Here is a 25,615-nt window from a genome sequence, read left to right on the forward strand (position 1 = left end):
TCTATTATGAAAAAAGCCTTGATGTGCTAGAAAGTTGAAATAATAGAAGTGTAACAAAGAAGAAATTTATTAGGACATGACACCTATCTTTGGGGTTTCGAAGGAAGACCCTTCAATATTGAACTTCTTGGTCATTTTTGGGTACCTACCCTAAAAGATTGACATGACAAAGATTTAGACTCCTCGATGAGAACATTCTCAATATGTTATGGAGGAATCTCTTTGATAAGAGGATCCTTGCTCTTATTCCTTATGGGAATGGTAACTTTCTTTGCTTTTTATATTATTATTATTATTATTATTATTATTATTATTAATTTGCATAACAGAAGATGCTTGCAAGTTGCAACTAGGTTGGGTAAGATTTTCTTTCCTATTTCAATTTTATTAAAGTCGAGCAAACACTCTTTCCAACCTATTGATCAAGAAATATTGAATTTTGGGAAATAATTGTTTCTTATATCATGGGACTCACATGAATGAATGTATTTGACTTGCACGAGAGGAAAATGCTGGACTATTTCATTGACATTTCTTTTCTAAAGGAGCTAATTTCTCTTGCAGCTAAATCTTCTATTGAAAGTAGGTTAAGTTAGTCAACGGAGAACATTGAAAAACAAAATGTTGATTAAGAGAAGAAATTAAGGAGCTAACTACATGGTTAACAAGCTTTAAATACAACATTTTTTTATCTTGAGGAGAAAAAGGGAATAAAGCAAAAAGTCCAATTTTTTATTGTAATATTTGAAATAAATATAAATAGTTAAAAAAAAATACTATTATTTACATAAATTATCATCTAAAAAGGACACTCGACATTTAAGCATATGACCATCTTTTTTCAATAGTGATTCATGAAAAATCATGCATTCTCCTCGAATTAGCAATCTATAGTTTTCTTTTTTAATAAAAGCAACCGAATGTGAATATTTTTTTTTGTTAGGAAGTGTTTCAAATTCCTAATAGTTATAAATTTCTTATTGTAAAGAAAATGTTATTAAAATATTTTATATGTTATTATAATATCATTTTTTATTATAAAATTAAAAAAAAATATTATAAATATCTTTATAAATATTTTAACTCTTAAAAGTTATAAGATGAAAATTAGCTTGTAAATATTATAAGAGGTTGATAAAGATGTGAAAAAGAATGCAACACTCTAACTCATGATTCAATGTGTAGATATAAATGGTAAGGATTGTATTTAATTATTATTTTTTATAAGATTTCTTATAGTATATTAAAATAATTCTTTCATTCATGTACATAAGCATAATTGATTGAATCACATTAAAACTTTGTCTATCTTTATATGAATTATTTATTTTTATATTCTTCAATTAACATGATTTACATAAACTAGTCACCCAAAAAAATCACAACCCACCAAAAAAAAAAAAAAAAACTATAACGGAATAGAAATAAAATGTATTTTTCCTTGTTTATTTTGGTGCACGGATTTTGTGTGGGGTTCAATCCTATTTGTCATTGTCACAATCTTCAAATCCCAATCCACTTCCAACTCATTCACAAGGTGTAAACCTTGTATTTTCGTTATAATAATGCATGTCACATGTTTTTTTTGCCATCTTCCTAATTTTCTCTTTTTTAATTTAGATTTTTTTATAAAGTTATTGGTCCACGTGGCAGTTCCAGAAGGTTTAATATAAATATATTTAATTTCAAAAATTTATATTATATATCATAAAAATAAATTTAAAAAATTGAAAGAGCGGTTGGAAACTAACAGCCACGTATTTTCTCCATTTTTCTTTCTCCTTGGCTGACTGTTTTTTGGTTGGTGCAATGGATTTTGTGTGGGGTTCCAATAGTCTTTGTCTCCATCTTCAAGACCCAATCCACCTGGAACTCTTCTCCAACTTTCTAGATCGATCTGTCTGTAATCAAAATCAGCGTCATCTGCTCCACCTCACACCATGATCTCTCTCACATTCTCAATTCCATTCTTCAATGGCTTCCCTTTTCATTGCTTCTTCGTACTCGTTTCCTTCTTCCTCATTTGTTCTCAGGAAGAACCCACCTATCAAATTTTCACCTCTCCCCAAACACCCATTTGGCCGAAGAACCCACCTCCCATTCTCTCTTACATCCACACCCGGGTCAATAAAACCCCTTAGATCCTCGAACAAAGATGACCCGGAAGGCCAGCCACCTTCTTCATCTTCAGTTGCTGTCGTTTCTGAGAAGCAAGACGACGGTGATGATGCCCAGAAGAGTGGTTTGGCTGCAGAAGTTGACTTGGGTGAAGAAAATGATTCTGGGGAGAGGGAGAACCAGCAGGAAATGGACTGGAAGCTTGATGAGGAGTTCAAGAAATTCATGGGTAATCCTTCAATTGAAGCTGCCATAAAGCTTGAGAAGAAGAGAGCCGACAGGAAGCTCAAGGAGCTCGATAGAGAAAGTAGTGACAACCCAGTCGTGGGGCTGTTTAATAGAGTGGTTCGTGATAGTCTGGCTAGAGAGAAAGAGAGGCTGGAGAAGGCAGAGGAGGCTTTCAAGGCTCTTGATCTTAACAAGGTAACTCCAAGGAATTATGCTGTCTTTCATTATTTGTATACTATTTATTTAGAAAAGAGTTAGATGGGGTTTCCTTATCTTCCATACCATAAAGTTCACAAGAAGGGTTTAGTCCAAGATTTGAGAACTGAGAATTGTAGAGAGAAAAAAGATAGAAACTTTAGGAAATTCAATTTTCTCTTTAAATATCTCTTTAAAGTGATTTTATACAATTATTCTTTAGATATAATTCTATGCAGGACCTCCCCTTGAGGATTATTCAAAACTTTGACAAGCTAATTCACATACACAGACCCCCCACCACACATGGATCCAAAATGAATCAAAGGGTCATTGATGGTTTAATTTTTGCACTTCTAATTATTGTGTGGGATGCATTCAAATGTATTGGTATGTCTAAGATGGCAATTGTGTTCCTTTTCAGTTAAAGAACTGTTTTGGGTTCGATACATTTTATGCAACTGATGTTCGGAGGTTTGGAGATGGGGGAATTTTTATTGGGAATTTGAGGAGACCCATTGAAGAAGTCATTCCTAAATTGGAGAAAAAGCTCTCTGAAGCAGCAGGGAGGGAGGTTGTTTTATGGTTCATGGAGGAAAAGGCAAATGACATTACAAAACAGGTACTTGAAATGACATTGCATCCAATTCTGATATCCTAACTCATTTGTGCATTTGGAAATTTATTGTGTAGGTTGTACATTTCCCCCATTTTAGTTTCTGTCAAAACCAGCTGTCATTGAATTGACTGAATTATTGGCCTTATGTTTTATTATGCGAGACAATTATCTGTATGAATCATTGTTGACTCTTTTAGAATTATGGCTGTCATGTCAGATGAACATAATAACATCTTGGATGAGCCAGAGTCGAACACCCAATAATAATTTTTGTTTTCTATCTTAGACTCAGCTACACAAGTTAAATGCCCTTTTCCTGCAATTAGATTATAATTAGTAGGCATACTGTATTGCAACCGAGTTATTGTCTTTCTGCTTACTAAGAAAAGGTGGGAGAATAGGATACTGAAGAAACCAATAAAAGATTGGAAAAGATGTGCAAGAGGCCATTAGGCCAAGCATTCTAAAACTGCTGAACCGTCTTTTGTTTATGACTCCTGCACCATTTCCTATTTAAGAGGATGTTGGCCAAGAATTACACAGTTCCTGATGTTCCTTAGTGCTGTAGAATCTCCACCTTTTGTTACTCAGGTTTCTAAAATTTTGTGTGTTTTTGGCATTTTCTTGTTAAACTGATTCACTATTGTTGTATGTGAAGGTTTGCATGGTGCAGCCGAAGGCAGAAATGGATCTACAATTTGAGTCAACCAAGCTGAGCACTCCTTGGGGTTATATTAGTTCAATAGTCTTATGTGTTGCAACTTTTGGAACCATAGCTCTAATGAGTGGCTTCTTCCTTAAACCCAACGCAACATTTGATGACTACCTGGCCAATGTTGTGCCTCTGTTTTCTGGCTTTGTTACCATTTTGGGAGTTTCTGAGGTATGCTCTTCTCCTCTCATCCATCAAGCTCTGTTCATCATAGCATTGTCTAATGGAAAATGCTCAGGATTTTAATTGTTAATTTGTTTAAGCTGTTGATTGTGGCAAGATGACTTGTGGTAGATGTACTGTGTTTTGAATATTTATTAGAGGTTTCGTGAAAATGTCTTGTAATTTAAGAATAGGCAATATAGATCACTGGAATTAAGAAAACACTAGTTAAACAGCCTGCCTGCCCTGTAATCATACTGGTGATCAATATGGAGTGTTAAGTACCGTGCATTGCAGTTGGATATTAACACCTTCAAGTCATAAGGATACTTAGGTAGGCCAAGAAGGTAACAAGCTTGGTTACCATGGGCATGGTGCAACTTATACTAACTTCTGTTGAACATCAATTGCTTATGTGTATGGTATGCAGCACATTAGCTTTAATTACAGTAGTCTTGTTAAATTTCCTGAAAGTGCACAAATGATAGATATTTACCATCCACAGTGTCGATATTATTATGTGTTGTCTCTTTTGCAAATAGCAGGATATTAACCATTCTTAAACTCACCACGGAAGTGTTCTTTGCATAAGTCATTTGATGGTTGTTCAGTATTGTAGAGCTTTCTACATTGTGGAGATACTAGAGTAGCAGTTCTTGTCTGCATGTCCTTCCTCTGGACACATATGTGATTTTGCTAAAACAAGAGCCATGGCACTAGAGTTATAAATTTCATTCATGTTTGAACTCTAATTTTTGACTCTTAGGACTTGTAGATAGCTCTCCTTCAGGTTTTGGGGTGGGATATCATCATCCTGTTTTATATCTATCTGAAATATATTTTGAAAAATCTGTCTGCATACTGAAGTGGGGTTACTCTTGAGAAAAGTGCATGAATAATTCCCAATGAGAAAAAAAAAAAAAAAAAAAACCCTCAATAGTTTGATACTAAGGACCTCCCTTCAGTGCTTTGATAATGTTACTCCTCAATGGGAGAAAAGGGGAAAAACAGAAGTGTTAAGAAGCATATACTCTCATTTTTGACTTATTTGAACTTGTGTATGAATCTAGGAATATCTTCTAAGTGCTTAAAATTGTTAAGCGTTTGAAATAGCCTAAACAATCCTGAAACTACTTAATTTTAGCAATAGGAGGCTTATACATGCTTATTGCATCCTGTTAAAATCACATATGATCTAGGACTTCAAACAAATTTGGAGAGTTCTGTAAGGTCCTACATCTTGAATATGATTCTAATGATTTTATTTTTCCTGTCAGAACCTACAACCCCTTTCATGCGTTGAAAGTTTGCTTGTATCTTGTAGATAGCCACAAGGGTAACAGCAGCTCGTTATGGTGTTAAACTCAGCCCATCATTTCTTGTGCCATCTAACTGGACAGGGTGCCTGGGAGTTATGAACAACTATGAGTCATTGCTTCCAAACAAGAAAGCGCTTTTTGATATTCCTGTTGCTCGAACAGCTAGTGCCTACATTACATCGCTGGTGCTAGCAGTTGCTGCTTTTATTGCTGATGGAAGCTTTAATGGGGGTGACAATGCATTGTAAGTTCTTCACAATGCTATTCAAAAGATACAAGGTCTCCTACTGCAAATACCATTTAACTTCAGTTTTCATTATCACCTCCGATCACTGTTGCCTCAGGCAAGTTGCCATTTTGCCAGAAGGCTGTACACACACGCACATATGCATTATGAATATAATCGTCTGTATACTTGTACTGTTTTTACTTATTAGGTTAACAAATAATGATGGGTTTCTTTTATACTTTTTAACAATACTCCTGAAACTTATATTTTCTTTCTTGCTTTGCAGGTACATAAGGCCCCAATTCTTTTATAACAACCCTTTGCTTTCTTTCATCCAGTTTGTCATTGGACCTTACACGGATGATCTTGGGAATGTACTTCCATATGCAGTAGAAGGTGTGGGAGTTCCTGTTGATCCCCTTGCTTTTGCTGGACTCTTAGGTAAGTCTCCAAAATTGGTCCAACTTCTTGGTTCCCATGATTCCAATTGGAAGCATTGATCATTCTATATTATGTAAAGCATGCCATAAGACAATGTTCTTGGATTCCAATATGTAACCAGTTGTAGTCACTCATCCGAATAAAGGTCTTGACTATTCCAACTTGCTGTAGGAATGGTGGTGACTTCTTTGAACTTGTTGCCGTGTGGAAGACTTGAAGGAGGCCGCATTGCGCAAGCTCTGTTTGGGAGAAACATTGCTACTTTGCTATCTTTTGGCACATCACTCTTGCTGGGAATTGGTGGCCTGAGTGGAAGCGTCCTCTGTTTAGCATGGGGGTTGTTTGCAACCTTCTTCCGGGGCGGAGAAGAAGTACCAGCAACAGATGAGATCACCCCATTGGGAGATGACAGGTATGCTTGGGGATTTGTCCTTGCTCTCATCTGTTTCCTCACTCTTTTCCCTAATGGTGGAGGGACATTCTCCAGCTCATTTTTCAGTGATCCATTCTTCAGGGGTGATCTGTAAATAGATTACTTAGCGATTATGTATATGTTCTTGACCCGCTTCTGTAAATTGGCAACTGTACTTGAGTCATTTCCGGCTGATCCAAGGAATCAAAAAAGTGGGGGAAAAAGCAAAAAAAAAAAAAAAAAAAAGGGAAAAGTGAAGGAAAATATCTATTTGATACTTCCATGCTTGGTTTTATAGATTTTATAGTTGTAGGAAGGGCTTACTTCAGTTTTTGTCCACTGTTCTGGTTCTGCCTTTGGCCTGCCTAGATATATTTGTTTGTAATTGGGTTGCATCCTCCTCATTTTGTTAGGTGCTTCTTAATATAATTTTCTTGTCCGCAAACTACTTCGGAATCATTGTGCAAAATTGATCAATAAATTATTTGTCATGCTTTAGTTTAACTATCTCAAAAGAATACACCATCTCTCAAAATATGACACTTGAAAAATCATAATTTTTCCATACACATGTGCAGTAATATGGAAAATATTGTGATTACAAACATAATACTTTTGGATTTTGAGCCATACACAACTTCCCACTGACTAGGTAGATTGAAATCAACAAGAAGATCAACCTACTTGGGCGATATGCTCATTGTATGACATAAGTGGTAAACTCTTAGGTGGTGTTTGTTTTTTTAACTTTTTACTAAACCAATTTGTTTTCAGAATTTAAGTTGTTTGTTTTTCTATTTTTTCATGACTTATTATAAGCTTTTTACTAAATAAAAAAAAACCAAAATATGTAACTTTTTTAAATAGAAAAAATAACATATTGTTTTTTTTTACTTTTTAATACTTAATAAAAATAAAATACTACAAAAATAAATAACTTAATATTTAACACTATTAAGCATTAAGGTTCTATTTAGAATTAAGTAAAAAAACAAACACCACCAATTATGGAATTACTACCGACACAAACAAGTTCTTAGTTCTCTCTTTAACAACACAATGCCTACGTGACTCTACTAGAGTTGCCATTGAAAATAATTGTTAGTTTGAAGATAGAATTCACAATCTGAAGTGTTGGGATGAAATTTTGTTACCATAACACATATGAAGTGCCCTCAGAATATGCAACAAACTCTGCTTTCATTAAAACCTGTCCAAGATATTGCTCTCTAACCAACATAAAAATGAAACTTGAAGTGGATTTTAAGCTATCTTGAAAACCAACAAAGTGACAATCAATACTTCCCACCACTTCAAGCCAATCAATCCTTTTGTATCTTAGCATGTATCTCTTAGGTGGTGTTTGTTTTTTTACTTAATTCTAAATAGAACCTTAATATTTAATAGTGTTAAATATTAAGTTGTTTGTTTTTGTAATATTTTATTTTTATTAAGTATTAAAAAGTAATAAAAATCAATATGTTATTTTTTCTATTTAGAAAAAACTACATATTTTGGTTTTTTTTTTTTTAGTAAAAAATTTATAATAAGTCATGAAAAAGTAGAAAAACAAACAGCCTAAATTTTGAAAATAAATTTCTTTAAGCAAAAAGCTAAAAAAAAAAAACATCACCTTAATCTTTTCCAAATACATCATAACTTTCTTTGTCATCTGCTAGTGATCCATTTCAAGATCACTTACCTTGCATCCTAACCAGAAATGTTGTAGTTGGTCAAGTGCAAACCTGAGTATATGTTGAGCTCCTAACTCTATATGCATATGGAATGCTTTTCATTTGGTTTCTCTCTGGATCATTTCTTGGAAATTAAAATTTACTAAACTTATCATCCTTCTCTATGGGTGCATTACCATCTTTATAGTGTTGCATATTGAACATTTTCATAACTTTATCTATGTGGGCTCTTTGCAACAATCCTAGAGTCCCATGAGATCTATCTCGGTAAATCTCTATGCTAATGACAAGAGACTTCATCAAGATCCTTTATCTCAAAATTTCGAGACAAAAATTGTTTAGCCTCGTGTAATAAGCTAATGTCACCACGACCTTAGTCAATGAGTGTTTCTTGGTCTTTACATTCTTTTCATCCCATTATTTGGAAATAAGTTCGAAATAGACATTTGACTCATGACTAGAGTGATAACGCCAATTCAAGTTTAGTTAGATTATTTGAACCTTGTCTATAAGCCATTGGAGCATATGTTTGAACTTTTATCAATTATCTTCAATTAGGGATAGTGCAACAATATCACATGAAAATAATGTTACATGTATGGCACAGATTAAAGGAAGTCATATTAAAAGTGATAGAACCAAACCCATCTCATTTAAGTTCTTTTTACATGGATAAACTCCAAAAGAGTAATAAGGTTGATGTTTGACAATTCCGTTGAAGTGATAATCTAAAAAACCTATTTACAAAAATTTTGTCAACTACGACATTCAAGAAATTGATACATGAGACTTGAATGGATTGACTCGAAGACATTTCATGACAAATTAGTGGAAAATTCATTTTTGCAATTGAATTGGGCTTGGTTAGAGAGAAAAACTAACTCAAATTGAATTTGGGTTGGGATTTTGGACTTCAACCAACCCACACACACATATATATATATATATATATATTCACCAATATATTATATAAAAATAGATAGATTAACTTCTTATCTATTAAAATTAAATAGTTTATTTTATACTAAATTGTTGGAATTTATTCTCACATGGACCCACACCCACACACACATATATATATTCACCAATATATTGTATAAAAATAGATAGATTAACTTCTTATCTATTAAAATTAAATAGTTTATTTTATACTAAATTGTTGCATTGGTTTGATGAATTTATTCTCACATGGAACGTAAACTTTTATAGGTAAATTATTTGTATTTTACTAAAAAGTATTTATTTATTAATTTATTTATAATAATAAAAATATTTTTATTTTTAATAAGACTTGTATTAAATTTAATTAATATTATATAAATTGAATTTATAATTTTTTTCTATTTTTACAAAATCAATAAAAAAGCATTTAAAAAAAAATATATTTTCCTCAAATTCCTTAATTAAAAAAGAAAAAGAAAAAGTCAATTTAACCCTGCGTGCGTCTGAGAGGCGTTCTTAGGTTTAAAGGCGGTGGTGCGATAGACTTCGTGATAATTTGCGGAGATGAAACTGAGGGTGAGATCTCTGGAGTCGAAAGAGACGCTGAAAATCCAAGTTCCCGACCCATGTTCTCTTCAACACTTCATCCACCTTCTGTCTCTGGCCATTTCTTCTTCTTCTTCTTCCTCTTCCATTATCTATCTTTCTCTCAATAGGAAGGACGAGCTTCAAGTTTCTTCATCTCTCGATACTCTCCAATCTCTCGGTGTTACTTCCGGTGATCTCATCTTCTACTCCTTCAATCCCACCGCCTTCTCTCGTCAAATCCATGCACCCCCAATTCCGGAAACCCTAGTAAATGAAGGAACCCCAATTCCATCTCAAACCCTGGTTCCGAATTCGGGAAAAGAAGAAGCCCTAGTTCCGTCTCAAGCACTTGGTCCAAATTCAGGAGAAACCCTAATTCAATCTCAAACCTTGGATCCAAATTCAGGAGAAGCCCAAACCCTACCTATGACGAAACGTGTCATGGAAGAAACCCCAATTCCGTCTGAAACCCTGGTTTCAAATTCCGAAAGAAAAGAGACCCTACTTGAATCTCAAACCCTAGTTCCGTTGGCACAAGCAAATCCTCACGAGCCTAAAGAATATGGGTCCCTGGTGTCAGATTCTAAGAAAAACGAAACCCAGGAATTTTCGGGTGCAACAAGCATGGTTGTTGAGGGTGATATTGCTGCTGCTGATGAAGATGATGAGCCTATTGTGGTGAAGAAGTCGTTTTCAGAACCTTGTTTTCTGAGGAAGGTATTGAGAGAGGAGGTCGGTGATGATGGTAATGAGCACAAGCTTTTGGTGATTGCAGTTCACGCAGTCATGCTAGAATCTGGTTTTGTTGGGTTTGATTCAGTTTCCGGAATGAGGGTTGATCGGTTTCATCTTTCGGAGGAATATCCATTCGCGGCTATCTCAATGTCACTATGGTATACTCTCCCTGAACTTCTTGATCATGGCTGTGATGATTCTCCTGCAATTCAATCTGTTGCTTTGAAGTTTCAACACTTGGGACAATTCATAAATATTTATGGGTCTTTAGCTGGAAATAGATCCACTGTTCATTGGGTTAGCTTGGACGAGTATAGATTTGCCCCTACCTTAGATTTAATGTGGACGCATTCTGATTCAGCGGAAGAAAAAGACAGGGGCAGTAGTAATTCGTACCCTGAAAATGAAGTTTTTGAATTTTGGAAGATTGTGAAGGATGGGTTAGCATTGCCTTTGTTAACAGACCTTTGTGAGAAGGGTGGCTTGCTGCCACCGCCCTGCCTAATGCGACTTCCTACAGAGCTTAAACTTAAGATTTTCGAACTGCTACCTGGTGTTGATCTTGGGAAGGTGGGGTGTGTCTGTTCTGAGCTTATGTATTTGTCTTCAAACAATGATTTGTGGAAGCAGAAGTTTACTGAGGAGTTTGGAAATGTGCGGGTAGGGCAGGGTTTTAGCCTTTGGAAAGATAAGTTTGCGACTTGGTGGGAGAATAGGAAGAAGAGGAAGAGGGTGAGTGGCATGTGCACATGGTTTCCCAGTCTTGAGGCACCTTCTTATTTCCCAATAAGAAGGGACCCTAATCCATTTGCTATACCCCCAACTATAGGTGGAGATTATGACCACTTTCCGGCACTTGGCATACCCTCTCCCTTTGGACAGCCTGGGCGAAGATATCATCGATTTCTAGCACCGCGTAATACCATTCCTCGATGTAATCTTGGAGGATTTATTGGCTAATGTTACAATTCCAAGCTTCTTTAACCCTTTTGGAGGTATTTTCAATGGATGTTTAGTTCTTCTGTATATATCAATAAGCTTTCACAAAGAAAGGGATCAATAGAGCATAAAAACTATTGTGAACATTGATATGGATAATCTTCAAAACTTGCTTTTAGTAATGTTTTGTACTGCTTGTAGAATTTAAAGTTGATTTCCTTATTTTAGTACCTACTGTGTGCAGAATTTCAATTTAAACTTGAAGGTAGATGTGGTATGGTGGGATTATGGTCCAGAGATCATTATTTTGAGTAACTTCAATCTCTATACTGACTGATGAGGTAGATTTGGATTCATAGAGAAACAGCTTAATGTTCTTAACTATTAGATTCTGTGAAGGGTCTGTTTTAGAATGACTCCTGTACAAGAGATATACTTACACAAAACAAAATTGACTGCAAAGGATATATTTGTTCACGGAATGATTTGGTTCTCAATGTTCCAAATTTGTCAATCCCATTTGGAAATATATCCTTTCTCACTTGACTTGTTGACTTCTTCAAAACATGCCCAAAACTTATATATATTTTTTTTTGTAAAGAGGGCTAATTTGACACAAAATTCGGTACAATATGTTTCAACTCCACGAGCTTGACTGGGCTAAATATTCTGAGTGGAAAATCTCTTCATTTCAGTTGTTAAGACTTCTTGTTTTAGAGGGAACAGTAAGATATTCCACCATGATTGCTGTTTAGCTACTCCTTAGATAGCTTTGATAGTGTCTTCTATGAGTTATATGATTGATTTATTTATTTATTTATTTATTTATTTTTAAATTTTAATCCCTTGAACAAGCTTGCTTATGACAAATAAAATCCACAACTCTCCCCCATATTTAGAAATGGGACGAGTGTAGCTGCTGTTAGGGGGTCTTTGGAAGGCTACAATATTACCTGTAGCAGCTTGTTTTATAGTGGGAAAACAGGGAGATAATCCTCGAGATTGATGAGCACTAGGTAGTGTAAAGAAAAGTCTTGTTGGGAATAAGGGGAAATCATCACCAACAGGACAGGCTACAAAATGAGTCTTGTTGCTAACCTTCTTTTTATTTTATTATTATTATTATTTTATCAAAAATGGTTCTCAAAAAACAATTTTAAAAAATAATTATTTTTTCATATTTTCTAGAATAAAAGTCCATTAGATTTAAAAAAAAAAAAAAAAACTTTTTTGAGAAATAATTTATATCTTGATAGAAAAGCTTGACACCAAAGTTATCAAAGCTTTGCAAGCCTCTTTTTTCTTACTTAGAAAGCTTGTTTTTTGTTTTATTAAATATTTCTAATATAAATATATTTAAATTATAATTTTGACTTTAATTTTTCTTTTTAATTAAAGGTGAAAATAAAAAAGCTGTCCAAGTCGGGCCCATAAGAAAATTGATTCAAAAATAAAAAATTATTTTTGAAATTTTCTAACACTATTTAACCATTATTTTTTTAAAACAAAGTCAAATAGAAAACAATTTTTAAAAGTTATTTTTACCAGCTTTCTAAAACAAAATTTAACATAATTTTTGTTTTTTTAAAAAAAAATCATAATATTTTTAAAAAAAAGTGTAATGAAAAATATGATATCATTCACTTTAACTCTCCATGATCTAGATAAAAAAAAAAAACTTAAAATATAATTTTTCTTTAAATTACACACTTTTCTATTTTTTTTTTAATTTTTCTAAAACTTTTCATTAAATAAATAATTTCAAATCAAATTGTACTTGATAAATAAAATTTATTATTTTAAAAAATAATTTGATCCGATTTAATTAATACTAAAAAGTTATATAAATTATTTTTAGAAAAAAAATTTCTTAAGCAAATTAAACAATACTTAATGCGTTGGATTCATTAACGAGTCTAATAATTTTTAAAAAGAAAGTACATATTCTATTTTAATTTAATTTTTGTTCGATTGTTTAGTATTTGACAAGATTTTATTTAAAATCAAATACATACAAATAAGAATATAAGGTTAGTATATATATATATATATATAACTTTTTAGTATATATATAAATAGTTAAACTATTGTAAAATGTTTAAGTAAAAGTTTTTTGAATGATTTATTTTCTAAAAACCTACCATTTATTTTTAATAACTAATTTCATGATGAGTATAAAACCAGGGTTTAATTTATTATTTTAAAAATATTCTTTACACTATTTTCTATAAAAAAAACTTACAATAAATTTTTATATTAGAAATCGCTTTCTTATTTTATATATTTTTAATTTTTTTTATTCTGGAAAATTATTAATATGGATTGATTTTTTAAATTTTTAATAATTACCTAATATAATTTAGAGTAGAAAAATTAGTGAAAGAATATAAAAAATATACGTAAAAAGGAAAGAAAATATTCCATTTTACTTTAATTTTATTTGGTTATATAGTAATTGACAATTTTTTAATTGAAATAAAATATATATAAACAAGAACATGAAGTAACTTTAAAGGAAATATAAGATAAATTGAATACTAAAATTGTTAAATTATTTACTATAAATTAGATTCTTGCAAAATATTATAATTGAATAATTTTTTAAAAATCCAACATTATTACCATACATAGTTTAAAAACCCTGTAAATCATTTTCAATACCTTATTTCATGATGAATATAAAAAATTTAACTTTAATTTAACTTTTTGTTTTTACATATTATTCCTTACACTTTTTTTTATTAAATTTTTATATTAGAAACCGGTTTTCTTTATATATATATATATATATATATATATATATTTAATGTTTAAGTTTTGAAAATTGTTAAGATGAATTGATTTTTAAAATTTGCCTCATATTATTTAAAATATCAAACTTTTAAAGAATATAAAAAACCAATAAACATAAATGAAAGTATATATATTATATGAAAATTGTAATGTGTAATATCACAAGTTTTTTTGAAAAAAAAAAAAAAAAAACATTTTTTTTTGGGATGAAAGTGTTGTCTTCTCATAACAAAATAAATTCATCTCTTATAATTTTATTTGTTCCTTTAATCAGTGGTATCAACCTTTTCTAGGACACGATAACTTCGTATTCAATTGTGATTATTTTCATTTCCAAAGCTTGTTGGCAATAAAATAATTTTATTTTCCATTACTTATCTTTTCGGGACGAATCTAGGTTTTCATCTCCCAAGCTATTTTGTGTGACAAAATATTTCGTTATGAAAAGTTATCATATTGTCACAATAATTTTGATGTCATTTTGTGTGTAATTTAAATATTAAACAGGACTTTTTGTAACATGTTAAAATTTTGTCTCCCAAAGACAAAATTATATTCATGGCCAAAATGATGTAATTCCATCTTGTAGAATTTTCTATTCCCTCATACTTGTATCAATCCTCTTTTCCTAGACAAATTCATGCAAAACGTCTTTTCTTCTTCCTCTCTTATGTTATGGCTTCACACGCTTAAAAAATCTCCAAGTTCAAATACTCTCCTCCTCATGACCTCATAAGGAATCCATGCATCCATTCAAAAGTAATCACATGCAAAAAAAAAAAAAAAAAACCTAAAGTTAGTGCACCTGCAATGCAAAATTTTAAAATATATATATAAATAAATAAATAAATAAAATAAGCTTAAATTTCAAACTCATGAAACTAAAATCAAAATGTTAATTACACGTAATCAAACATTGAAAATGTCAATCTCATGCAAATCAAGACCGAAAATCAATTTTATACTCATCTAATCCTAAAATCATGCGATGGGAAAACAAACAGTACTATAAATCAATCAAAGTCAAACCAAATCCTAAACTAAAATCAGAGGCTACTGCCCAATTACAGCTCAAAAGAATCACAATGGACCACCAATGAAAACTTAACAGCAGCTAAAAAATGGACACTAAGTATGTAATAATATAGCAAAGGATGACAAACTCTAGATAAAATGTGTCAAGAGGACAAAATGGAGGGTGTACAATAATGGTTCACATCTCAACCTTATCTTCTCCCCTTGTCCTATTTCAATTTGAGGTTTTAAATCTTCAGTATTCACTTGAAGTCATCACTTATTTTTGTTTTATTTTTAAAGGAAAAAACAAAATAACAAAAAAAAAAAAAAAACCTTAAGTGTGACTCATAAAAAAAAAAAAAAAGACAAGTTCGTGAAAACTGAGTCTAGGTCCAAGGGTCGGGTTATCTATTGTGCAGGGACGATGACGAGTTGTAACACCTCTCTAAGCCCTAAAAGTCAGGTCTCTACTAATAAAGTTAAGACAAGTGTGAAATCTCGGTTTTGATGATAACGAAACAAGATTTAGAACTAATGATTATATTTTAAGTGTAATTAGGCAAGACGATTTCCAAAGTGGCAATCACAAAGACAAATCAAACCAAAAAGAAATCATGAAGAAGAAGATCACCTCAAAGAGAAGTGTTTTTCAAGACTCAAGCTTCATAAGATCTCTTTGTAAGGTTGTTGGTACACTAAGATTTTCATGCATTACATTATTCACTTATGCACCAAAATCATCCAAGAGTTATTTTGTTTTAAATATTTTAAAATTGAATGATTTCATGTTTTCAACTAAAACCTTGTGTCAAATATTTTTCAAACTTGTTTAAAAGGTTTTAAGTTGAAAAAGTTGGTTGTTAAGCCAAAAACGACTCAATCGGTTGAACCGAATGAGGAACCGGTCGACCCCTAAGTTCAACTGGTCAATTGTGTGAACAGTAATCAGTCGACCGCCAGTTCAACCGATCGAGGAGTGAAAAAAACCTTCTCTCTCTTCCAGAATTGTTGTTCAATTGGATGAGGAACCGATTGACCCACACCTCAACCAGTTGAGGTCCGATCGAGGTTTAACGGTCACTTGCCAAGCATTAAATGCTAACGACTAGTCAATCGGTCAACCCCCAGCTCGACCGGTCGAACCCCTAATGGCTTGTTTGGCTTTTTTCTTCTATAAAAATGCTCCAATCTTCATTGTTTCATGAGCTCAACCTTCCCAAACCTTTCTTAAATATATTTGAGCATTGGAAGAGTGTTTTTGAGTGCACCATTGTTCTAAAACTTGCATATCTTTAGTGCACCATTCAATCATAATTTTCTTGTATCATTTGAGCTTAAAGTTTTTGTACTAGGATTTTGTGAGATAAATTATTTGTATATCTTTGAGAGAAAGATTCTCAAGTGTGGGGTATCACTTGAGAGGTTTTTCAAGAGTGGGTTATCTCTTGAGAAGTGTAAAGGGTGTTTGGAGCCAAAAGTCCAAGAGGGTGGATTGAAACCATAACCCAATTGTATTACTTGAATGCTTGGTTTGGAAGCCTTTAACTAATAGAACCTCAAGCTTGGGATTGAAGCTAGAGGAGAGTGGATATGGGTTGGGTTGCGTCAAACCACTATAAAATCTTGTATTTGCATTCTCTCTTCCCTACTATTTTACTTTATATGCAATTGTCTTTATATTGTTTTATTATATATTTGCATATATTTGTCTCTTACATTCATATAGTTTAAATTTGAAAAAAGATACCATCACCTTATTCACCCCCCCCCCCCCTCCCCCCCCCTCTCTAGAATGATTACCATAGGTTAGATTAGCCTAATTTTTATAACAACAACTATGACAATCAATAAGAAGATTAAGGGATACTGAGAAAGAGTCAAGATATACTAAAACCAAACTATGTATAAAAAAAATAATCAAATAAGTAAAGGAAGGAATAAGTGTACCTGAGCAACAAGTCAAAATGTGTTTCCATGGAAAACAAGGTTAGTGAATAGTACAAGTACAAAATAGATCAAAGTCGATCAATATCAAGCATGTTTTTCAACTGAATTATTATCAGAGAAAATATTATGGATGTTGGGCCTCTACAAAGGGCCAATTTATTTTTGCATGAATTAATTCTATAAATTCCATTATTTTTGGAATCATAAAATTTATTCATACTTATTGTAAATCGATAAAACTAAAGGAAATTATTAAAAGAAACAAAAACCCTAGCCAAATCTGAAGAATATCCTTTATTGAAAGAGCTAGAAAAAAATCCAAAGATTAATTGAGCTAAAGACGATACAAAGCATCACCTTCAAAACATACTTTCTATCAAAGTGGCTCCTAAACTCTTCATTTGATTGCATATAGTTAATGAGTTTGATGACTATCTTCAAGTCATGAGTGACCAATGATGATGTGAGAAAAAAATGCAAAAGAGACAACCTCATACATCGTTAGGTTCCTAACCATGATGGTATTAGCATTGCAAGCAAAACAACCATCGTTGCTATGCATGCCTACAGTATTGGTGAGGGAGAGCCCCATAAATAAAGAAGCAACATATAAGGAGTTGAGCCTCACAAGGCTAAGCCCACGGAGTGGATGTTGTCTTTTAATGTTAGATGAACAAATCTAAAAATAAAATTAATATGTTAATTTATGATAATTTATAAAGGAAAATATAAAATATAAAATTGAAATGGAGGGAGATACAATTGGGCCTCTATATTTCATATGGGAGTAGTAGTCGATGTTGTAAAGAAAAAAGCTTGTGAGAATTAGTTAAGAAAAAAAAGGATAAAAGGGTTGAAAAAATCTTTTCAATTATCAATCAAACTATAAATTTTTAATTAAAGAAATGCAAAATTGATGGAAAAAATATAATATACAACCTCAAATCAGACAAAAATAATATAATATAAAAGATTTATGACTTTGGGTGCTTGATAAAGACAATTTGAAGTTGATATATACAATAGTATGTATAGATCTTCAAATAAATATCATACTTTATTTCTATAAGGGTGGTTATGTTACATGTAAGGCTATTAAGAAGTGGAAGATTAAAACAAATGCAATTTTCATATATAAAAAGAATTAGAAAATAAGCAATACCGAAAACAACTAGTAGAAGAATAATAACACTAAGTCTTGCCTTTTAATTTCAAGATCATTGAAAGCAAACAAATTAAGAGTCATATTCAAATACTCTTAAGCTTTATGTTTTATTTTTGCTTGAATTTACTGTTGAAATTTTTATGTGTGGACTTACATAATCAATTTGATAATGTCATAAATCAGTGTTAATTTAATTTTTTGCATTATGATCCATAATGGGACTGGACACATATTGTTACTTGATTTTTTATGGGTTCACCCTAATTTACTTGACTGACCCATTAAGTCAAGTGGTCCAAATATATATATATATATATATCTGTGTGTGTGTGTGTGTGTATTTGGAAGGTGTCTCCTTTCTTCTTCTTGGAGAGCATGCACTGCATGCACACACACTTGGACTGAAGCTTTGGGAGAAAAGGGAAGAGCTCATTGAACCCTAATTCTCGTACCACCACGGACTTGGAGCAGCTTCTTGGATACCAGTGGAGGAAGAAATGGCTTTCCATAGTATAAACCAAGGTAACCGGTTCATTTTTTGTCGTTCAATGCATGCTTAAATGTTTACATGTGATCCTATTCTATTTCAATTCTCTTCATTTACATCTCATTGATTTTTATACTATTAATTTTTTAATTATATTTATATTGGTTTTTTATAAACCAAATAAAGTCTTTATGGACATATGATTATACTTTTGATATTTTTTTCAATCATTAACAGTTTGATAATCTAACTATTCAATTGGATAAAGGAATTATAATGTTGTCCTCTTAAAATATTAGAAACTTGTTAATTTCCTATTATTGCTTCATATTTCTTCTTTTTGCCTTATATGGTATTATTTGATTGTTTATTTAATTCATTGCCAACAAATTTCTCCATATATTGATAGGCAATCCATGTGAAGTTATTGATAAAATTTAAAATGACAATGAACTTATTTATTTGCATAGAATTTGATCAAATTTGATCAATTTTTTCAATTCTTTTATCTTATTGGTTATAAAGACATTAACATATGATCAAATATTTAAACTTCAAACCAATGAATTAACATCATTCATACACATCACCTATGTGTAGATCACATGTGACAAATTACTAGTGATTAAAAAAGAGTGGAAAAAAATTTTGTTCTTTAAGAAAATTCATGAAAAAATTTTAGATTTTATAATTAAATTTTCTCAAGAAAACTTCAAAAAATGATTAACATACGTTTAACGAATATTTTTAAAAATGGTTTTCTATTTCTAAAATTAAAAAAAAAAAAAAAAACATATGGAGCTTATTTTAAACTTCAAACAATTTTTAGAAATTTATTAGGAAAATAAAATGAATTTTTTAGAACAAATTTCATATGTTTTCACTTGCCTTTGTAGATCATTTTGGGAATTAAGAAGTATATATATATATACTTCTTTAAAAAACTTAAGAAAAATTTAAAAAATAAAATAAAATAGTTGAGATTTTGTTTAAAAAGAAAAAAAAAATGATATTTTGTTTGAAAAATATGATTAAAAATGTTGAAAAGAGTGGAAAAAATTATATTAGAATTTTCTTGTTTGAAAAGTGGGTTGAAATTTCAAATTTGTGTTAAAAATGATGCTGAAATAGGTTTTTTCTAAGAGAAAGTAGGTGACAGGAGTAAATTTGGGATTTAAGGATGATTCTGGCGTCTTCCTCTTCCATCACACCTCTCCACGTTACGCGGCCTCTTCTATTCCCTCCACTCGGCGATTCGGTCCCCAACTCGGCTGACACTCAGTCCATTCTCTACTATGGCTTCTTCATCATTTACTCTTTCTCGTCCTCCTAATCCTCCTCCTCTCCCTCCTAAACTCCACACTGCCCGTCCTCATCTGAACGTCATCTTCCGTTTCCACTCCTTCTCGAACCTTCCTCGTCTTCGATCTTCCCGAAGAATCTCACATTTTCTCAGGTACTTTCTTTTTCCTTATCTGTATGCGTTTTCAAATGAAATTCATGATTAGGTTTTGGATTTTGATTCAGGAGGGTGATCATTTGGTGGATGATCCTCGAAATTGGACTCGTAATCGCAGCGTTGTTGCTGGAGAGTATGGGGACGATGAGGACGAGGACGATGAAGATGATGATGAAGAGGAAGATCGGAGTTTGGATCTTTTGGTTAGGTTTGTTCAGAATGTGTTCAAGAAGATCTCTAAGAGGGCCAGGAAGGCCGTACGGTCTGTTCTTCCCGTTCCAATCTCTACCAAATTGGTTCGTTCCAGTAATTCTTCTCATTTTGTGATTTGTTGAAGACGAGCGTTAAACATAAACTGACGGATTTTTAGTATATATCGCTAAGTGATTAGAACTAGGGAATCAGGGATTAGCGATTGTATTGAAGGTTTACAATTTGAACTCAAGAGAAAAACTTAGCTAGCTTGATATGTAGAAATTGGTCTTATGGAATTTGTGGATTGAAATTAAAATTTCTTGCTTGAACTTGTAAGATTTTCGAAGTTGGATTAATGTTTGATCTCAAAAAAATCTCAGTTTGCAGAGATATAATACTTGAACTCGAAAATCTTTTCAGCTCCCATAGGGTGGATACTTGAACTCAAGATTTTTCAAGTTGGTTTCATACTTGAATTTGGAAATGTTTCAAATTTTGGTTCAAGTTTTCAGCCTGTCAGCATTGTGATTTTTGGTTCAAATTCTGTAAGCAGCTTTTATTTTCAGTTTCTTTTAATGTCTCTCCACTGTGATAAACAGTAATTTTTGTCTGCAATGTGCATTAGTGACATTCTGGGGATGAAACATTTTATGAAATACAAAATTCTATCCTAAATTCCTTAGATCTAGCCAAAGAGGATTTTACAGTGACTTCTTTTCATTTTTATTATTCTAGTTAGGCAAGGTACATAGGAATTGCATTTTTTTTCATTATTAGATATGTATTAGTCAGTTGGTCGTATCTCAATTTAAAGATCTTGGATATTTAGATTTAGACATTGTAGCTTTTCAATATATGTAAATTTAGACATTTGCATCATCTTTCTTGTTAGGAAATGACCTCTGAAAATGGGGAGGTCAATAAGAAAGTTAAATGAATTTAAACCCTGGGGTGGGGGGGGGGGGTTGAGAGGAGCGCAGGGCTTGGTTCATTGGGTTAGGAAGTAAGGTGGAGTGGGGTTAGTCTGGGTCTAGGATTGAATATGTTGGAAGGGTTTGAATGTTAGGGAACTTTGGAGAATATAATCACTTTTTGCATAGTGTCTTCATCTCTTCACATTCAATATATTGGATACATCTATTTATAGGCTTCTTAATGGAGTTCCAGCAAATACAAATTACAATCACTTCTTGGGTCATGAATATATCAAACCTCTTGTCCAAGAAAATCCCTGTTATATTATGTTCTTTCTACTGAACAATATCTTTGACCATCTTATTTATCTGTTCTTTGATCAACATAGGTGGGGTTTTCTGTTGATGGGGTCCTAATGCTGGCATTTTTATGGGTTTTGAAGGCATTCCTTGAGGTAATATGTTGTTTTCTTTAAATGCACGCATATATAATTCATTGGATCTATAGTCAGAATATCAGTTTTAATATCATTCTATGTGAATTGAGATACATTGCTCTTTTCTGGCTCTGTCCTTGGCCCTTGGTCATATTAATTATTTGTGGCAGCCCTACTCTTAGTTTATACCTAAATAATTTCCATTTGCCATTGTTAATGCTTTCACTGGGAGCTCAAAAACCTCACCAGTCCTGGAACAATTGATTAGACCAGCTCCCTCTGTTATATTAGATTTGGGGCTATTAGGTGCCAAGCTACTTGCAAACATCTATATTCAGTACTTTGAATTCACAAGCTGTCTCTACTTTTTTTTGAACTATTATATTTGCCCTTTTTACCTTTTCCAATAACTAAACTAATTCATGTGGGGAGATAGCAGTAGGTACTTTCTCAAGTTTCACTTTGATGAGCTTACAAGTGATGGTGTTGAAAATTTTTCTGCAAGGTTTGGGATCTCATGACCCCTATAGTGTTTTCCTTTCTCGGTGGTTTGCTTTCTTAAATATTTAACATTGAATGTGCAGGGTGTGAGTTTCTCTCTTTTGACATCCAGATACCATTGCCTCAAATGCAACCAAGCCACTTTCTAGGTGTGATGTTAGAGTTGGAAGTAAGGTCATTAGGGGTCTTTGATAGGTTTCCACATGCAATTGTTTGGTGTTATTAGAAGAAAAGGTAATGGGAAAATTTGAGAAGATAGAAATGATGATGACAAAGTCAAGCTGTAGAGAGTCCTTCATCTGGGGCTTTTGGAGTCAGGACCTCTTTTATAGATTTTGAAGATACCTCTTGGTTGTGTTTTTTGTTTTTTCCAAGTATCCTTACACGTAGATTAGCTTTTCTTTATCCTCTTTTTTCATTGTGTTTCATTCATTGAGAAAGTAATCCAATAAAAGTTCCAAAGAGAAAATGGTGTGCAATCCTACTAAACATGGAGTATACATGACCAAGTTTGAGAAAGGAAAACATTCTATAATCAAACCCCCATGTTACAAGTACCAAACCTTTAGTCCAACGATATAAAGAACTTAAAACTTTGTGTTTTAACTTGGTAATATGAGCTCTAGTTCTTAAAAAGTTCTTTGATTTCTATATACCCATAAATTCCTCATCACACCAAGTTGGGCAACTTTTCACACTATAATTCCTCTTCTCACTAAGCTTCCTTGCCATCCTTCCAGTAGCTCCTGAATCAAGTTTAACATCATTTCCAATCTTGTACCTTTTCCAATTTCAAAGCTATCTTAGTGACTTTTTTTGGTTCAAGTCCAGTATAAAAAATGGAATAGTTCTATGCCTAGTGTAATTGCATCATGATTACTAACTGGAGCCTTTTCAAGGTAATAATTTCCCTGTGCCTCCATTCCACTTCCAGTCCGCCTAACGGTGGGCTTAAAATATAAATGAGAAGTAAAGAATGTTAGAATACAACTAAAAGATTTTGTGTTACTACTGAGCTCTCTAGTTAGGGACTGCTTGTCTTATTCTTCAGCTCTTCTTATTCTTCTTTGTGTTACTTATGAGCTCTCAAGTTAGGGACAGCAAGGCATTTTACTATTATTCTTAGTTCTCTTCTTCTTCTTGTTGAAAGGCATTTTACTATTATTTCTAGTGCAGATTTTTGCTTATGCAGTGGATAATGTTAGTAAGCAGCATTGGTTTTTGTATTCACCTGCAAGAATGGATCTAATTGCATATAATTCAATGTGTCTTGGTCAAATATTTACCCAGACCTGTTACAGAAAATTAGGTTAAGTGCCCTCCCATTACTCGGGATTTAGATCATTCTTTTGCATCAGTCAGAAAAATGAATTTTCGAACCGTTCAAATGAGGCTTAAGGAGATAGCTTACCTTAATAGATGAGGTGGCAAGAGTGGCTGGAGTGAGGGGAGAGTATATCAAACTGAGAGAGGGGGAATGGATTGAGAGGCAATGAGAACCAGGGCTAGGAGAACTTGGCCCAAGGTGATGCCATTTGGGCTCTATATGTAGAGATATAATTGGTGAGAATTGGCAGGGCTGCATGGACAGAGCTGATAGCAGCCCCTGCAGATTTGATGAATGTGGAACTGAGAGCTTCGGGCTCCACTTGATATATCATATCCAAATGTGCATTTACAGTATGTTTGATGCTGAGGCTGACTCTTGTCCTTGGGAGAGCGTCAAGCTGGTCTCACCCTTGGAACAGTTGAGTGTCCTCTCTCCAAGAGGTTGAGGCAAACAAAGAAATATAGAGGGATGATGCCTCATTGTTCTTCTCTCTTAACTGCTAAACCAGTATCTTAAAATCATTTCAGAGCTAACAACGAAGTGAAATGCTTCAGTGCCAAGTTGTCATGTGCTTTTAAAATAGGCTAGTGTCAAGAGAGTAGGAGGTGAGCATTTCAAGATTATTGGTTCCTAGCTGATTTCTCAAATTTGAAGGCGGTACTAATTGCCATTTGTCAAGTTTTGAGGGGGGGCATGAGCAAAGTGTCAAACAGTAATGACTAATTTTTGCTGATGATGGATTATACCATATCAGCCTTTTTAGAGCTTATGAATCAAGTAATGTACTTGGTTTCTATGTGATATGACCGGCAATTATTTATGCAGGACTATCAACACCCACGCTGTAAAAACTTGCATAAGAAAATCCAACAGGAAGTAGTTCTCATGCGAATTATAGCTGCATTTTTGTCTTCAGAAGTGAATGGAAATATTTTCTAATGTTATTTAAAATTAATTACAGATTTCTTCACCTTCAAAATTTAGATTAGTATCCAATGGTCTTTTTATATTTGTAAGGAATTTCATTATCTCATTCTCTATTCCTTTCTATCATATTCAGGTGATATGCACTCTGGGAAGTGTCGTATTTGTAAGCATCTTAGTCATCCGTGGAATATGGACCGGGGTATCCTATGTACAAGAAAACCGTAATCACACTGGGAATGAACTTGGCGATGACCACCGGGCATGGACTGGCACACAGCCTGCAACTTGATCTGCCCACCACCCAATAAACACAAAAGTTTCCAAGGATGAGAGGAAGAAGAAGATTTCCTGCATGCTTAAAGAAAACAAGCCAAGAAATTCATGGATATTGGAAGGATGCCGCCAAATCTGTTGTGGCCTTTGGGACTTAAACCAGTTTTTCTTCCATTGTGAGTGATATCAAGTGTGGCATCCACACTTTCATATCCAAACTGGGCTATTTTAATTCTGATATTTGTACAGCTCTTAAACATAAAAATGCAAGGAGATGCTGATGTTGTCATCTGGATATGACAAAGCCATTCTTCCATATCTCGACCCTTCTGTATTATGGTCTAGTTTGGGATAGGTTCTTGTTTTTTGTTTTTGTTTAGATTATTGCTTGTTTATAAGGGACATTGGATTTATGGAGGAACTGCATTTTGACTTCAACTCACGTTAAAAGCTGAAATCAAAAATGATTTTGAAAGGGTAATTGTGAATAGTGTAAAAGTTCTATGAAATATGAATTCTGTTTGATAATTGTTTTAAAAAACAATTCTAAAATAATTTTTAAAAATTGTTCTATGATATTTTATACGATAAAAGTCTACTTGAAAAATCTAAAATATTTTGAATCTGTTTTTAATATTTTTAAATATGTTTTAAAAATAAATTTTATATTTATTATTTTATTTTTAATCATTTTATGTATTTATATAATTATTATTTAAAATAACTCTTAAAAAACAAATGAAAATAATAAGAAATAATTTTAAAATGTTTTTTTTAAATGTCATATTTTTTATTTTGAAAATAAAAAATAAAAAATAGTTTTTAGTTATAAAGGAC

At 32.6% G+C, this 25,615-nt stretch overlaps 3 protein-coding genes across 3 annotated transcripts; all 3 read left to right on the plus strand.

Annotated features, from left to right (window-relative positions):
* The first annotated feature begins 1,905 nt into the window (after window positions 1-1,905).
* LOC117908894 (probable zinc metallopeptidase EGY3, chloroplastic) lies at window positions 1,906-6,939 on the plus strand. The gene is made up of 6 exons (XM_034822724.1): window positions 1,906-2,541; window positions 2,966-3,163; window positions 3,819-4,043; window positions 5,359-5,597; window positions 5,869-6,023; window positions 6,195-6,939. Exons 1-6 carry the CDS (start codon window positions 1,975-1,977, stop codon window positions 6,548-6,550), a joined length of 1,740 nt encoding a protein of 579 aa, XP_034678615.1. The 5' UTR covers window positions 1,906-1,974; the 3' UTR covers window positions 6,551-6,939.
* A 2,673-nt stretch (window positions 6,940-9,612) lies between these two features.
* Window positions 9,613-11,565, plus strand: LOC117911483 (F-box protein SKIP22-like). The gene has a single exon (XM_034825881.1). The coding sequence runs from the start codon at window positions 9,636-9,638 to the stop codon at window positions 11,352-11,354; it is 1,719 nt and encodes a 572-aa protein (XP_034681772.1). The 5' UTR covers window positions 9,613-9,635; the 3' UTR covers window positions 11,355-11,565.
* An 8,531-nt stretch (window positions 11,566-20,096) lies between these two features.
* On the plus strand, window positions 20,097-25,216 carry LOC117911670 (protein SHORT HYPOCOTYL IN WHITE LIGHT 1; the record flags this gene model as incomplete). Its single annotated transcript, XM_034826074.1, has 4 exons — window positions 20,097-20,198; window positions 20,270-20,497; window positions 21,700-21,765; window positions 24,639-25,216. Coding segments are annotated over 4 exons (552 nt in total), but the record flags the coding sequence as incomplete, so codon positions are not given.
* Window positions 25,217-25,615: the final 399 nt, after the last annotated feature.

The sequence above is a fragment of the Vitis riparia genome, chromosome 3 (genome assembly GCF_004353265.1).
Source record: "Vitis riparia cultivar Riparia Gloire de Montpellier isolate 1030 chromosome 3, EGFV_Vit.rip_1.0, whole genome shotgun sequence".
NCBI classification, from domain to species: domain Eukaryota; kingdom Viridiplantae; phylum Streptophyta; class Magnoliopsida; order Vitales; family Vitaceae; genus Vitis; species Vitis riparia.